Source organism: Neltuma alba, unplaced genomic scaffold (assembly GCF_004799145.2).
Source record: "Neltuma alba isolate B1F8T4 unplaced genomic scaffold, ASM479914v2 tig00011438_pilon, whole genome shotgun sequence".
Taxonomy (NCBI): Eukaryota; Viridiplantae; Streptophyta; class Magnoliopsida; order Fabales; family Fabaceae; genus Neltuma; species Neltuma alba.
In genome coordinates, this window is record NW_021636120.1 from 35,106 (window position 1) to 48,101 (window position 12,996).

The 12,996-nt window shown below is 35.3% G+C and overlaps 1 protein-coding gene across 2 annotated transcripts; it reads left to right on the forward strand.

The window, feature by feature from the left end:
• Positions 1 to 1,476: 1,476 nt before the first annotated feature.
• LOC114713575 (protein SPIRAL1-like 1) lies at positions 1,477 to 3,578 on the forward strand. 2 transcript variants are annotated; one of them, XM_028898246.1, is made up of 3 exons: positions 1,477 to 1,545; positions 2,598 to 2,822; positions 3,279 to 3,578. In XM_028898246.1, the coding sequence occupies exons 2-3, from the start codon at positions 2,607 to 2,609 to the stop codon at positions 3,363 to 3,365; spliced, it is 303 nt and encodes a 100-aa protein (XP_028754079.1). In that variant the 5' UTR covers positions 1,477 to 1,545; positions 2,598 to 2,606; the 3' UTR covers positions 3,366 to 3,578. The 2 variants fall into 2 exon arrangements, with proteins under 2 accessions (XP_028754079.1, XP_028754080.1); XM_028898247.1 differs by having other exon boundaries at positions 1,527 to 1,545; positions 2,594 to 2,822.
• Positions 3,579 to 12,996: the final 9,418 nt, after the last annotated feature.

Here is a 12,996-nt window from a genome sequence, read left to right on the forward strand (position 1 = left end):
TTTTTTTCTTAATATTTAAAATAAAACAAACAAATACAACATGTTTGGTGTATGCAAATGAAAGGACTGTTTTATTAGATAAAATTTGGTATATAACAAAAATGAATTTGTAGGTCCTTGTAGTCTTATTTAATTGTTAATCAAGTTTGTGTAGTTTTTTTCTAAGAAGATTACGTATTATACATACATGCAAAGAGATCGACGATTATATCATTGGGAGCATAATAATTTTTTTTTTGGTGATAATGAATAAATTTTATCCTATCATTATATTAGCTTCAGTCCTTAATGTAAGAACTCGTTTGACTTTTATTTTAGTTTTAAATATAAGACTTCAATTCACTTTATCTATCATATTTATCTATTTTTTTCTAAGATAGTTTTTGTAATAATGATAATTCTACTAAATACACTTAATTATCAAAGATATTTTAAGAAAGATAACATATATTTATTACAAATAACTAACTATTTTTTTTAATCTACTCAAATTAGTCGATCAGTTTTTATATTAAAAAACGGAGGTAGTTGATCATTGGGAACAATTTCTGATTCTTTATCAGTTCTGTCCGTGGCATGGTACTCAAAATAAAAGTTGAAAATGAAGGAAGTTGCACCTAATTATGATTATCTTATTTAGAAATGTCAATAGGATAATTATTATATAGTTCAATCATTAAGATCACAATTTTATCATGCATCATAAGATGTCATTGTCTAAAGTAGCCCGCTCAACTAAAAGAAAATTAAGTGATAACTAAATCCATAACTTACTGTCACTAAAAACAAAAAACCATATAACTTGTAGATATGAATACATTTTATTAATTTTGTTTCTAAGCATGCAGTTAACTTGGTTATTAATTCACCACTGATCACTTGTCAATAACAATTAATTTTAATTAAAAGGATAATTCTTGATAGAGATTATAATAATATTATGCAATGAATATAAGTATTTGAAGGAAAATTTTATATAATTGTATTTAATTTAGTTGTTTTGGGCTTTTATAGTTAAACATTTGCATTTAATATTGTAATCCTCATGTCTTAAATAGTCGACATTTCTAAAAATGACAAAAATGGAAAAATAAAATCAGTTTGAGAGATAATAATTTATATAAATCCATGACAACCATAATTTCAATTTTGATGTTTTTTATTTTTATAGTTTTAAACATTATATGAAACAAGAAATGTTATCTGAAATTTACACTAAAAATATTTTATTTTAAAAACTTATTTAAAAACTAAGAATAATAAACACTTTTTTCATTCGTTCCGGTTCAATAAAGAGAAAAAAAAATATATATATATATATATGGAAAAGGTTATTATGAATTTTCAGTAAGTAATTAAACAAGCATGTTTAGGTTTTATTCTTTTTATTCTTCTTTTTTTTTTTTTGCCGTCTTTCTATTATTATTATTTTAAGTATATAGTCGCTGAGACCACCTATTTATAACGTACGCATTTCAGTTCACTGTGTCGCTCTCTGTGCTTTTGTGCTTCTCTTGCTTCCCTCCAGATCTGATTCCACCGCCGGTAACCTCTCCAATCTCTTCACTCTTTTTCCGATTCTCAGATCTGTGCTTCAATCAAGCTTCTAATCCTTGGATGTTGGGCTCAAATCGTGTTCTGTCACTGATTCCAGTGTTTTCTTCTACTTATTTGTTTCTGTTTGGTTTAATTTTGACGAAACTCTCCTTGTTTCCGTGATCTGCAAGGTGCTTTTACGTTTTTTTTATGTGGATCCCTGCGGACATTTTAATTACTTTCGCATGTTCTTTGTTTAGTGGGTAGTGGCACTGTAGCGTCTTTCATTATCTTGCTTTGCTTTCTGCTGGCTGTATCTTTGCATTTAGATTGATTTATGGGTTTTTGTATGTTAAGTGGGTGAAAAACATTTAATCTTATGTGGAATTAGTTGATATTCTTAAGGGGTGTTATGCCATTGTCTTCTTAAGCCGTATATGTGATTGCTTGATTTATGGTGGGGGATTATTTTCAGATTGAGGCTACTGAAAGCATGTTTATGAGATGAAGGGATTTAAATGATGAAGGAAATGCATACTTTACCTGGCTTTATTGCCTTTTTATGTCGATCTGCAAACCAAATTTTGGATTTAACGTTGCTTTGTAATTTGTATTGCCATGGAAGACAAGGAATCGCCCATTGTTTTTTCCAACTTCCACTCTATGATTTTGAAATATTTCACGGTCACTAAATGTAACAAACTACGTTGCGAAAGATAGTAGTGACGAGATAGTCTGGAGGTCAAGTTAATTGCATGCAACATTGCATCTTGATTAAGTTATCTGTGGCTTATTACTGAGTTGCCAATCATGGTTTGGATCCCTTCTGTTTGACGAAAGTGTAAAACCACGTGCTTATCTGTATACAGATACATTTGATTCATGCTCTATGCACTTGACATGCACTAAAAGTGACGGATGTTTTCATGGAAATTTGTTCGAGAATCTCAGTTTCTTGAAAACCCCCTCCCCCCCCCCCCCCCCAAAAAAAAAAAATCCTTTGTCTTATTTACTATATTTATTAATATTTTCTTGGGCAATTTTTGGACCTCCAAAAGCAGTTTAAGAGTATGGGTCGTGGAGTTAGCAGTGGTGGCGGACAAAGTTCATTGGGCTATCTTTTTGGCGATGGGGAGGCTCCAAAACCAGCAAGAAGTGACGCTCAAGCTGAAGCACCTGTAATTAAGCCTCCTTCAAAACCTCAACCAGTAGATGTGACCAAGCAGATTCCTGCTGGAATTCATAGTAACTCTGCCGATGGCCAGAACACTGGCAACTTCATCACGGTATTATTTGTGCTTAAATTTGTTTGCTTCCTTCCTAATGTAAGTGTCAATGTTATGAATTTATGTCAGAAGTGGTTTACAATGTCATGGACAGCGCTAATTCCACTTTATGGACACTAAAAAGGTTATTTTGGAGACATCTGACTACTCAAATGCATGTTTACTTCAGATTCTGTTACATTTTCTGTATGCTTTTCGTACAATCCAGTGACATCATAGTCACATAGATTTTTTTTTTCTTGGTGAGTTCTAAGTTGGTGGCATTTTAAGGAAAATTGGTCAATACCGTTGGTTGTAATGTTGCACAAAATTTGAGGAAACAAAAATAATCATTCCTATGCCAAGAAAATGGAGATCTGCTTCAGTTTGTCTTCCACGTGGTTGGAATTTGAATCTTTTTCCCTCTAAAATAATGTTGTGATTGGTGGTAAGTTTCTTTCCGCATTTCTGCTGCAGGACCGACCCTCAACCAAAGTCCATGCTGCACCTGGTGGCGGCTCTTCTTTGGGCTATCTGTTTGGAGGGCCTGGTGAAGGAAAATGACATCTTATTTGTGCAGCCTTTGCATGGAGAATGCCTTCTTTTCGAATTCAAACCTTGGAAACAATGTGGAACATATGTATTGATGTAATATAGGTTATGGTTGCTGGGAGATTTCAATCAATACTATATTCTAAATGCACAAAATGTCTAATACTGAATTTTCTGTCAGAAGCAATATCTTAACTTTTAACTGAATATTTGCTATTGCTTTTTCCCTGTTGGCAGATTTTTTTTTTTTAATGGTTATCTTGCTCTAATTTCTTCTTATGGTTCAAAATTAGGGACACTATTTTAAATGCACTAGATATCTATTACAGAACTGTTTGTCAGAAGCAATATTTTGACCTGGTGCATATTTGCCTTTGACTTTCATCTGTTGGCAGATATTTTATGTTATCTTGCTCTAATTTCTTCAGATGGGTTCAAAATTAGGGATGCTATATTTCAAGTGCTCAAGATGTCTGTTACAAACTATCTGTCTGAGAAGCAAAGATTTAACTTTCAAAGGCATATTTGTTTTTTATTTTTATATGTTGGCAGATATCTCTGTTAGTTTGCTCTTGACTTCTTCCTTCTCAAGGATTTAAAATTGGGGATGATCATTGCGAGGTATAGTCTTCGGATGCATATTTAGTAAGCAAAAATTGTTCAATGCTTACAGAATTCTTGAATCACTCGACTCATTCACTTGAGAAATATCTAAAATCTGCAAGGCTTTGAGATTCTTTGCATGAAATATTTTCACACACAATTATAGTGATAAACATGGGGAGAATGGCTAAAAAAGATCATAAAAATTGCAAAATTCTAAATCAGGATTTGTGATAACACTTTAATAGATTTTGATAACAATTAAATTACAAATAATAACGCAATTTTGTGAAAATACTTAATTTGGGATTTTGCAACTCATTCTTTCATAAACATGTTGTTTTAAATATCTGTTAATATAATCCAATGCTTCTATGATGTTAAATAACTGCCTTTTAAAGAACTGTTATGTTGAATTATGTAAGAACTACTGTTCAATTTAAAAAATTTCTGTATAGAGGATTAACATTGAAATGTTGCAGTTTGAGATATTTTAACCAGGTCAATTGCCGCTTATACTAAAAAAGAATTGATCACTAATAAATAGCTCATCACAATTTAACTAGCCTTTGGGCTTGAGAATATAAAGACAATTTCAATTTAATTTTAATATTCACAAAAAAATGAAAATATAAAAACAATTTGAATTTAATCTGAAAGTTAAGAAATTATTTGAAAATGTTAAAAAGAAAAAAGAAGTGCGGGCTTTCAGCATGCTCAATTTCGGTATATATAATTGAATCAACTCCAAAACTTGCAAATATAACCCATTTTATTTTACATAATTATTCTATCACTATAAATATAATAAATCAATAAAAAATAAAAATAATTTGTAAAATCAAGTTTTTAATATAAAAAGGTGCTTAAATGAAGTATTTTCATTAATTAGAGTAAAAAAATTATATATTAAAAAAAAGTGGGTCAGCCCACTAAAAGTTAAGTGGGTTGAAAAGACTTGCCATAAAATGGGCTCCCATTTTACAATACCAGCCTGTCGTGGGCCCACCTCTATTCAATTGTTGGAATGGTGAAATTTTTGTTTCGGCCAAAGTATATTTAACCTGATGAGTCTTCCAAACCCAATTTATTTAAATATTTTTATATAAAAGAATTATCATTTGGTCACACATGTGCTTGCACAGATAATCCCCTCTTCTGAAGCTCTTGTTGGTTCCAAGTTAATGTTCCTTTTCCTTTTTTACTGGGGGTGTTTGAATTAGTTTTTCAGAAGTGATTTTACGGACTTTGAGATAAGCATTTGTAGAAAGCTTTATCTCGACATGAGTATTTTTTTAAAATATTTTTGAGGGATCACAAACACACCCTGAATGAAAGAGGATTGGGTGAAATGGGATCAACAGTTTATTCTTGTTACATTCTCATTTACTCAGTAAATCTATCTTCGGGATACACCTACTCAATTCAGTTTTCGCTCGGTAACTACAATAAATAAAAGGGTAAAGATGCATTGCTCCCAAGGTATTTTTTTTTAATTGTATGCATTATTTTAAAGTATATACTACCTCCAGTCTTTAATATAAAAACTAGTTAGGAGTTGAATTTGATTCTAAATATCTGATCTCATATAATTTATCTCGCTAGTTAGAAATTGAATTTAGTTCTAAATATATGATCTCATATATTTTATCTTTCATTTTTTTTCCTCCCAAAATATCTCTATTGATCATAAGGGGTTTACCAATGAATAATTTCAATTCTTTAATATACATGACTAAAGAGGATAATTTTAGAGAGAATATCATATATTTATGACAAATAATTAAATTAACTAATTTATTTAAAATTTTAAATTAATTATCTCCAAATCTTTAGATAGATTGTTAACTAAAAATTTCCACTTATCCCACTAGTTAGGGTCAGTAGATCCCAAACTCCTGTTAAAAGATTTTTTAAAAAAAACTTGCATGCACCACTAACTTTCCCCGAATCCGTACGGAAAGTTGAAAACATTCATCTTAGAACCTACTTAACTTATTTTACTTATGTTCCCAACAATAATGGAAGCACATAAATTGGTTATTAACAATTTCGGCAAAGACAACAAGTGTTTCATTTTGTTTTCTACCTCAGAAGCTTCCCTAAACTTATCCAATTACTTAACTCTCAGACATATCCTTGAAGTTTCCAACACACGTACACTACAAAGGGGAAAAAACTTGAAGAACATAATAAAGATGAATAAATCTGCAGGATATATCACTTACTTCAGTGTTTATGTTTCACTGAGTTCAAATTGGGGAAATTTCTGGGAAGTTTCTTAACTTCCATAATATATATCTATATGTCTATCTATATATATACATATTGATCCTTGATTTTCAGTAGAACAAATTCCACAACTCATTCATCCTCCATAGATATCAGAAAGACAGAAACACACTGAATTCCCTTTATGGTTTCCTCACACTTTCCAATGCCGACCAAAAACAGCGACTTTGACAAACTCTTACAGTTTCTGCACATTGCCATCCTAGTTTTCCTCAACCAAGGCTCTTCTTCTTTCTCCAATGCTTTCACACAAGAGCCATGGTCATGGGGTCTCTCACTTCCTATCAGTTTATACTTCAAATTTGCTCTTGAGATTCATGCCCATCTGGGGCTTTGTGTAGGGGTTGGCCTTCCTTCCCTGGCCTACTGGGGTATCACCAGAGGCTCCATAGACTGGTATTCTGACACAGTCCTAGATTTCAACCTAGAATTTCTCAAAAGTTGTCTCCTCAACATTTTCATTGGGTTGGTCCACTGGGTCATCATGAAGCTTCTTCACAAGCTCCATGAATGGGCTATGCAGAACAAGAAGCTTTCTCAGTACTGGCCAGTTCTGTCAAAGTTTGAGAAAACTGACCTATTTGAACACCCTATGCTCGCACCAGTTTCTGGGAAACAAATATTTGTCCAGGTCATGGAGATGTTGTGTGTGTATTTCTATAATGGGAATGTGATGCTCTTGAGCTGGGGGTTTTCTGGGAATGCTTATGATTCCGAGATTGGTAAAGCCATATCTTGGGTTAGTCTGGGAAGTGCTTTGCATGTGTGGATGAAGGCTTGTTTGAAGGTTCTTGAAGTTAGAGCAGTTGAAGCTTCACCACTTGATATTGATGATGAGAAGAAGCTTTTGCAGATGGGAGAGAAAGGTGAAGAACATTCGGATCAGAGCCAGAAGCAACTCCAAGTAGTCAACTTTTGAGGCTGCTGAGAGAATAAGAAGATGATTCTGATTAATTCTAAGGGATTAGTAATGCAGAATTGTTAAGTATGTTTAGTTCACGGCAAAAAAAAAATAAAAAGACTTTCTTAAGAATTGTGAACTAGGTTCAGTCTCTGCCTAAAATAACTTGTCATATGAATGGATCTGTACAAAATTATTTGCATGTAGTGAATATGTATAAGCTCTTTTAGCATGTAGGCCTTATTTTGTGAGTCCTGGCCTAGCTATCATAATTGAGAGTTTTTCTTTTTCCTTTTTTTTTTTTCCCTTTTAAATAAAGTTCTGGTTCAAACCCATGCCTCTAATCTATTGGAGGAAAAGCAATACTCCCTCTTCTCCAATAAATATATGAAGTGATCTGAGACTATGTTTAAGGGGGTGTTTGGATGAAACCAAACTATGGTTGAAAGAATAGTTTCTGGAGAATAGATTCTTAGAAGAATAGATTTTATAAAGAATAAATGTTATGAAAAAATAATTCTGATAAAGTGAGAGTGTTTGGATAATTGTTATTAGCAACACTTTTTATATGTACAAATTACTAAAAAAAGCATAAGTTAATATGATAATTACATAAAAAATAGATTTTATAATATATTTTAATTTGAAGGAATAAAATTGTTAATAATATATTTTTTATCAACATAATTAATAATATATAAGATAATGTAATTAATAAATAATTAATATGTGTATATATATTTATAAAATATAAGATTAAATATGTTTATAAAAAAAATAATTGAGAGGTATTAAAGTCATATTATCGTTGAGATCTACTCTGACGGGTACAATCATACTCTCCAATTTGAGCCAGAAACAGAATAGATTCACTTCTTCTAAAACTATGATTTTGGGTCCAAAACTGTGATTTGTTAACCCCCCGGTTTGGCAAATCATGGTTTGGGTCCCAAAACCATGGTTTCTTATATTACCCAAATAAGCCCTAAATGTAAGATTTTAATCTATTTTATCTTTTAAATTTATAATTTCTTGACAAATTGTCTCTATTGATAGCATAGGAAGTTTCCATCCATGAAGATAATTTCCGATGCCAAATCAGTAGATGAGAGTATTTCTAAAAATTCAATGCACATTTTTTTAATAAATAACTCATGTAATTAATTTTTGTAACATATATAAATTAGTTATTTAACTTTTATATTACTTTCAATCTTTAATATAAAAATTAGTTGAGAAATTGAATTTAGTCTTAAATATAAAACTTCAATTTATTCTGTCTTCCATACTTATCATTTTTTCCTAAACCTCTATTGATTGCACATGGTAAAAGAATTTGCATCAATAAGTAGTTTCAATATAAATGATTTAAGAAGGTAATTTGAATACATTTTTTTTACAAATAATTAATGTAACTAATTTTTTGAGAACATTTAAATTAGTTAAAACAAATGTTACATGAAGGGCTCTATTTCTGAACCAAGGGGGCAAGACCTCTGGCATACTCATTCATTGGAACAGTACAAAGTCTAACAAGCTGCCCAATCAAAAAAGGCCAACAAATTAACAATTCGAGAAACATAAACCCTAACCCTAACAACAAGAGTAAGAAAGCAGCCACCCTCGAGTTGGTCTGTTTGGCTCGACAAGAAAAAAAGAAGGAAAGGAATTTTAAAATTATCTTGCTTGGATTAATGGGAAGGAATGGAAAAAGAGAAATTTTAATGATAGCTTGTTTAGTTTAGAAGAGGAAGAGCAAGAAAACATTTTGACATGAACAAATTCATTCTAATTTATTTAAATTGTTTTTCTGAAATATTTAATAAAATATAAATATAAATAACATTTATATATACCATTATAATTTTATAATTATAAAAATGAATAAATATAATTGTAATACATACTCAACAGCCAATAGATACAATGATTATAATTATATTTACATTTTTATATATATTATAAGTACACTCACCATATATATATGAGGATAATTATAATTATTAAAAAATTAATTATGACCATTGAAATTCTCTAGTTCTTGCTATAAAAAAATTGTTTCGCTGCTGTGCCGTTTCGGAGCGTGTGAAGATGATGAGAAAAGGGGGTATTTTTGGGATATTAAAAATAGTTATAGGTAAGCCAGTAGGTGCTAAAACCAAATATTACTCCTATCCACATTCCCCTAATTTTGGAGAGAAGGGCTAGAAAGAGAGGAGAGGAAAAATTTAGAAAGCCAAACGCCTCCTCTTGCCTGCAAATTCTTCACGCTACCTCGAGTCCTGATTATAAGGTCAGGTTTATAGACTACAAACAAGATCTTATAATTATAACCGGAAATAGTTCTAAACACGCAACAAGAGATGGGGATTTGGAAAAATCACACCTCCTGTGGGTTAAAGAGCAACCAAGAATGGTTGTTGACAAGCAAACATGAAAGAACCTGCGGAAGAAAAAGCACCCACGGACAATCAGACGCTGCCCAACAAACGACAACGGAGAAGGAAGAGAATTAATTGTTATCCATCAGCTGAGCAACATTGCTTGGGGATACATATACCCTTCATTCACGTTTTGAATTTGCTGAATAGGACCAAAAACCATCGTCTAATTAAGAGATGGAACTTATGACAACAAAGATGGACCCTTCCCCCAAAACTGCAAAACCAAACTATATATCGGGTCAGGATTTGATCTAACAACGTCCAAATGATATCAAAGCAAAAGATGCCACAAGCAAAATCCCACATATATACATTTTTTTTTGGCTAAAACATAGGTATCTTCCTATTGGAAGTAATCCTATTCGAGATATTGTCAGGCACTAAATGTGGACATTTCTCTCAATAGAGATTTGAATCTTAATTCACCACGTTATGAGGGACTAGTCTCTTTCGCTAAACCCAACTCTTGTTGGTAAAATCCCACATATTTGCTTTTTTTTTTTTGCTAAAGCATAAGTATCAATGTGATGAGCATAAGCCCAAAGGGAGAGCCCATCCCAAAAGACTAGCCTATTGGGAGGGAGAGCCCCTTGAACTTATAAACCCCACAACACTTGTGAGATTCCCCAATGTGGGACTCATAACAGAGCACCCCTCTCGAGAGCCGACGTCCCCGGCGGCTCCACTCTACGGCACTTCACTCGGCCTTCTTACCGGTCAGAACCCTCCGTAGGTAGCCCTTTCCGGTTGGCCAACTCTCAACGAAAGCACCAATGTGATGAGCATAAGCCCAAAGGGAGAGCCCATCCCAAAAGACTAGCCTATTGGGAGGGAGAGCCCCTTGAACTTATAAACCCCACAACACTTGTGAGATTCCCCAATGTGGGACTCATAACAGAGCACCCCTCTCAAGAGCCGACGTCCCCGGCGGCTCCACTCTACGGCACTTCACTCGGCCTTCTTACCGGTCAGAACCCTCCGCAGGTAGCCCTTTCCGGTTGGCCGACTCTCAACGAGAGCACCAATGTGATGAGCATAAGCCCAATCCCAAAAGACTAGCCTATTGGGAGGGAGAACCCTTGAATTTATAAACCCCACAACACTTGTGAGATTCCCCAATGTGAGACTCATAACAGAGCACCCCTCTCGAGAGCCGACGTCCCCGGCGGCTCCACTCTACGGCACTTCACTCGGTCTTCTTACCGGTCAGAACCCTCCGCAGGTAGCCCTTTCCGGTTGGCCAACTCTCAACGAAAGCACCAATGTGATGAGCATAAGCCCAAGGGGAGAGCCCAATCCCAAAAGACTAGCCTATTGGGAGGGAGAACCCCTTGAACTTATAAACCCCACAACACTTGTGAGATTCCCCAATGTGGCTCTGGTAATGTTAACCTGCAGAGCAAATTATATTCTACGATATATTCTATTCAAAACCAGAATCTGTATTCATATATCATTCATCGATGGAATTCACAGATTACACTCATAACTGTCATAGCAGCACGCAAGAGCACGTAACAGAAAATAATCACAGAATATTCAAGGGGGGAGAGAGAGAGAATGTCAGAAGGGAGAGTCCGTCCACCTACACACCCTGCTTCTAACAAACTTTGTCCTTATACTCACGCGTCGCCTTCCAATTCCCTCAGTTTCCACGTTTTCTTCCTGACTCGCTGGCTCTTCCGGATATGGGTCGACATATGCTCTGGTTGTGGGCCTATTGGTCCAATTTCACGGCTTGAGTCCATTACAATACCCTCCCCATTAGAAAGAACCTTGTCCTCAAGGTTCAAGTTGGGGTACAGAGAAAGTAGATCTGACTCCCATTCCCACGTGTCTTCAGCGGACCCATCCCAACGGATCAAATATTGCTTCGTCCACGTACCCTGTTGTTGAACCAGACGATACTGTAGCACCTCCAAAGGCCTACTGATGGGGCCTTCCGGAACTGTCTGCAGTGGTAACGGCAGGTAGGGTGGGGAAGGATCAGTCCCCACGAATTTTTTCAGCACCGAGACATGAAATACCGGATGAATCTTGGCATGATCGGGTAGAGCCAATCGGTACGCCACCCTTCCCACCTTTGCGACAATCTGAAAGGGCCTGAAGTACTGCATAGCCAGCTTGTGAAACTTCCGTAGCTGAACGGAATGTTGACGGTATGGTTGTAGTTTGACCAGTACCCAATCACCTGGTTGGAATTCGACATCTGTTCGCTTTTTATCGGCATAATATTTCATCCGACTTTGTGCTTTGCACAAATTGGTCTTGAGGGTGTCTAGAACGGTATCACGTTCTTCTAACTGCCGGTGAACGTCGAAAGGGGTGTCCTCTAAAGTTGTGTGACGCAATACAGGCGGGGGGTCTCGCCCATAGACAACCTTGAATGGGCTCATACCAATAGCCGAATGAAATGATGAGTTATACCAAAACTCCGCCCAGGGAAGGAAAGCAAGCCACTGTCGTGGGTAAGCAGATACGTAGCAACGAAGATACATTTCTAAACATTTATTGAGTACCTCAGATTGTCCATCCGTTTGAGGATGGTATGCGGAGCTCATACATAGTTGGGCGCCTTGTAATTTCATTAATGCACGCCAAAAAGCGCTCGTAAATGCTTTGTCTCGGTCTGAAACAATGGTTCGAGGAAGTCCGTGTAATTTCACAACATTCATCAAGAAAGCATCGGCAACCATCTGACTGGTATAAGTGCTCGGTAAAGGCATGAAGTGGGCATATTTGGAGAGGCGGTCAATAACCACAAGAACAACAGAGTACCCCTTGACCACTGGTAAACCGGTAACGAAGTCCATAGCTATATCTTCCCAAATTCGCTGGGGTACCGGTAATGGGTTTAATAATCCTGCAGGGTGCAACTGAGATACTTTTGCCTGTTGACAAACAGAACAATGCCGAATGAAGTCGCGTATATCACGTCGCATTTTGGGCCAGAAAAACAGAGTAGCGATGCGGTGGAAAGTGCGCAAGAATCCAGAATGACCTCCTAGTTTCGAAGCATGAAACTCCAGTAATATACGGTTGATCAACTCCGCATGGTCAGGTGGTATCACCAAACGACTTTTCCACATTAGATCACTACGTATAATGCAATAATGAGGCAGAGCACTAGGGCCTTGGAGCAACTTATCTTTCATTTGTTGGACCCATGCTGATGCTCGTACTTCCCCATAAACCCAGTCCATGAAGGTATTTTCTACTGCTGAGATCGCCATGTAAGAGGCTCTAGATAATGCATCTGCTGCTTGATTACATTTGCCTGGTTTATATTCTATGGTAAATTTGTAGCCCAGTAGTTTGGGTAAGCAAGATTCCTGCTCCGGTGTCTGTATCGATTGCTCATTGAGGTGTTTTAGGCTTGCGTGATCGGTACGAATAATGAACG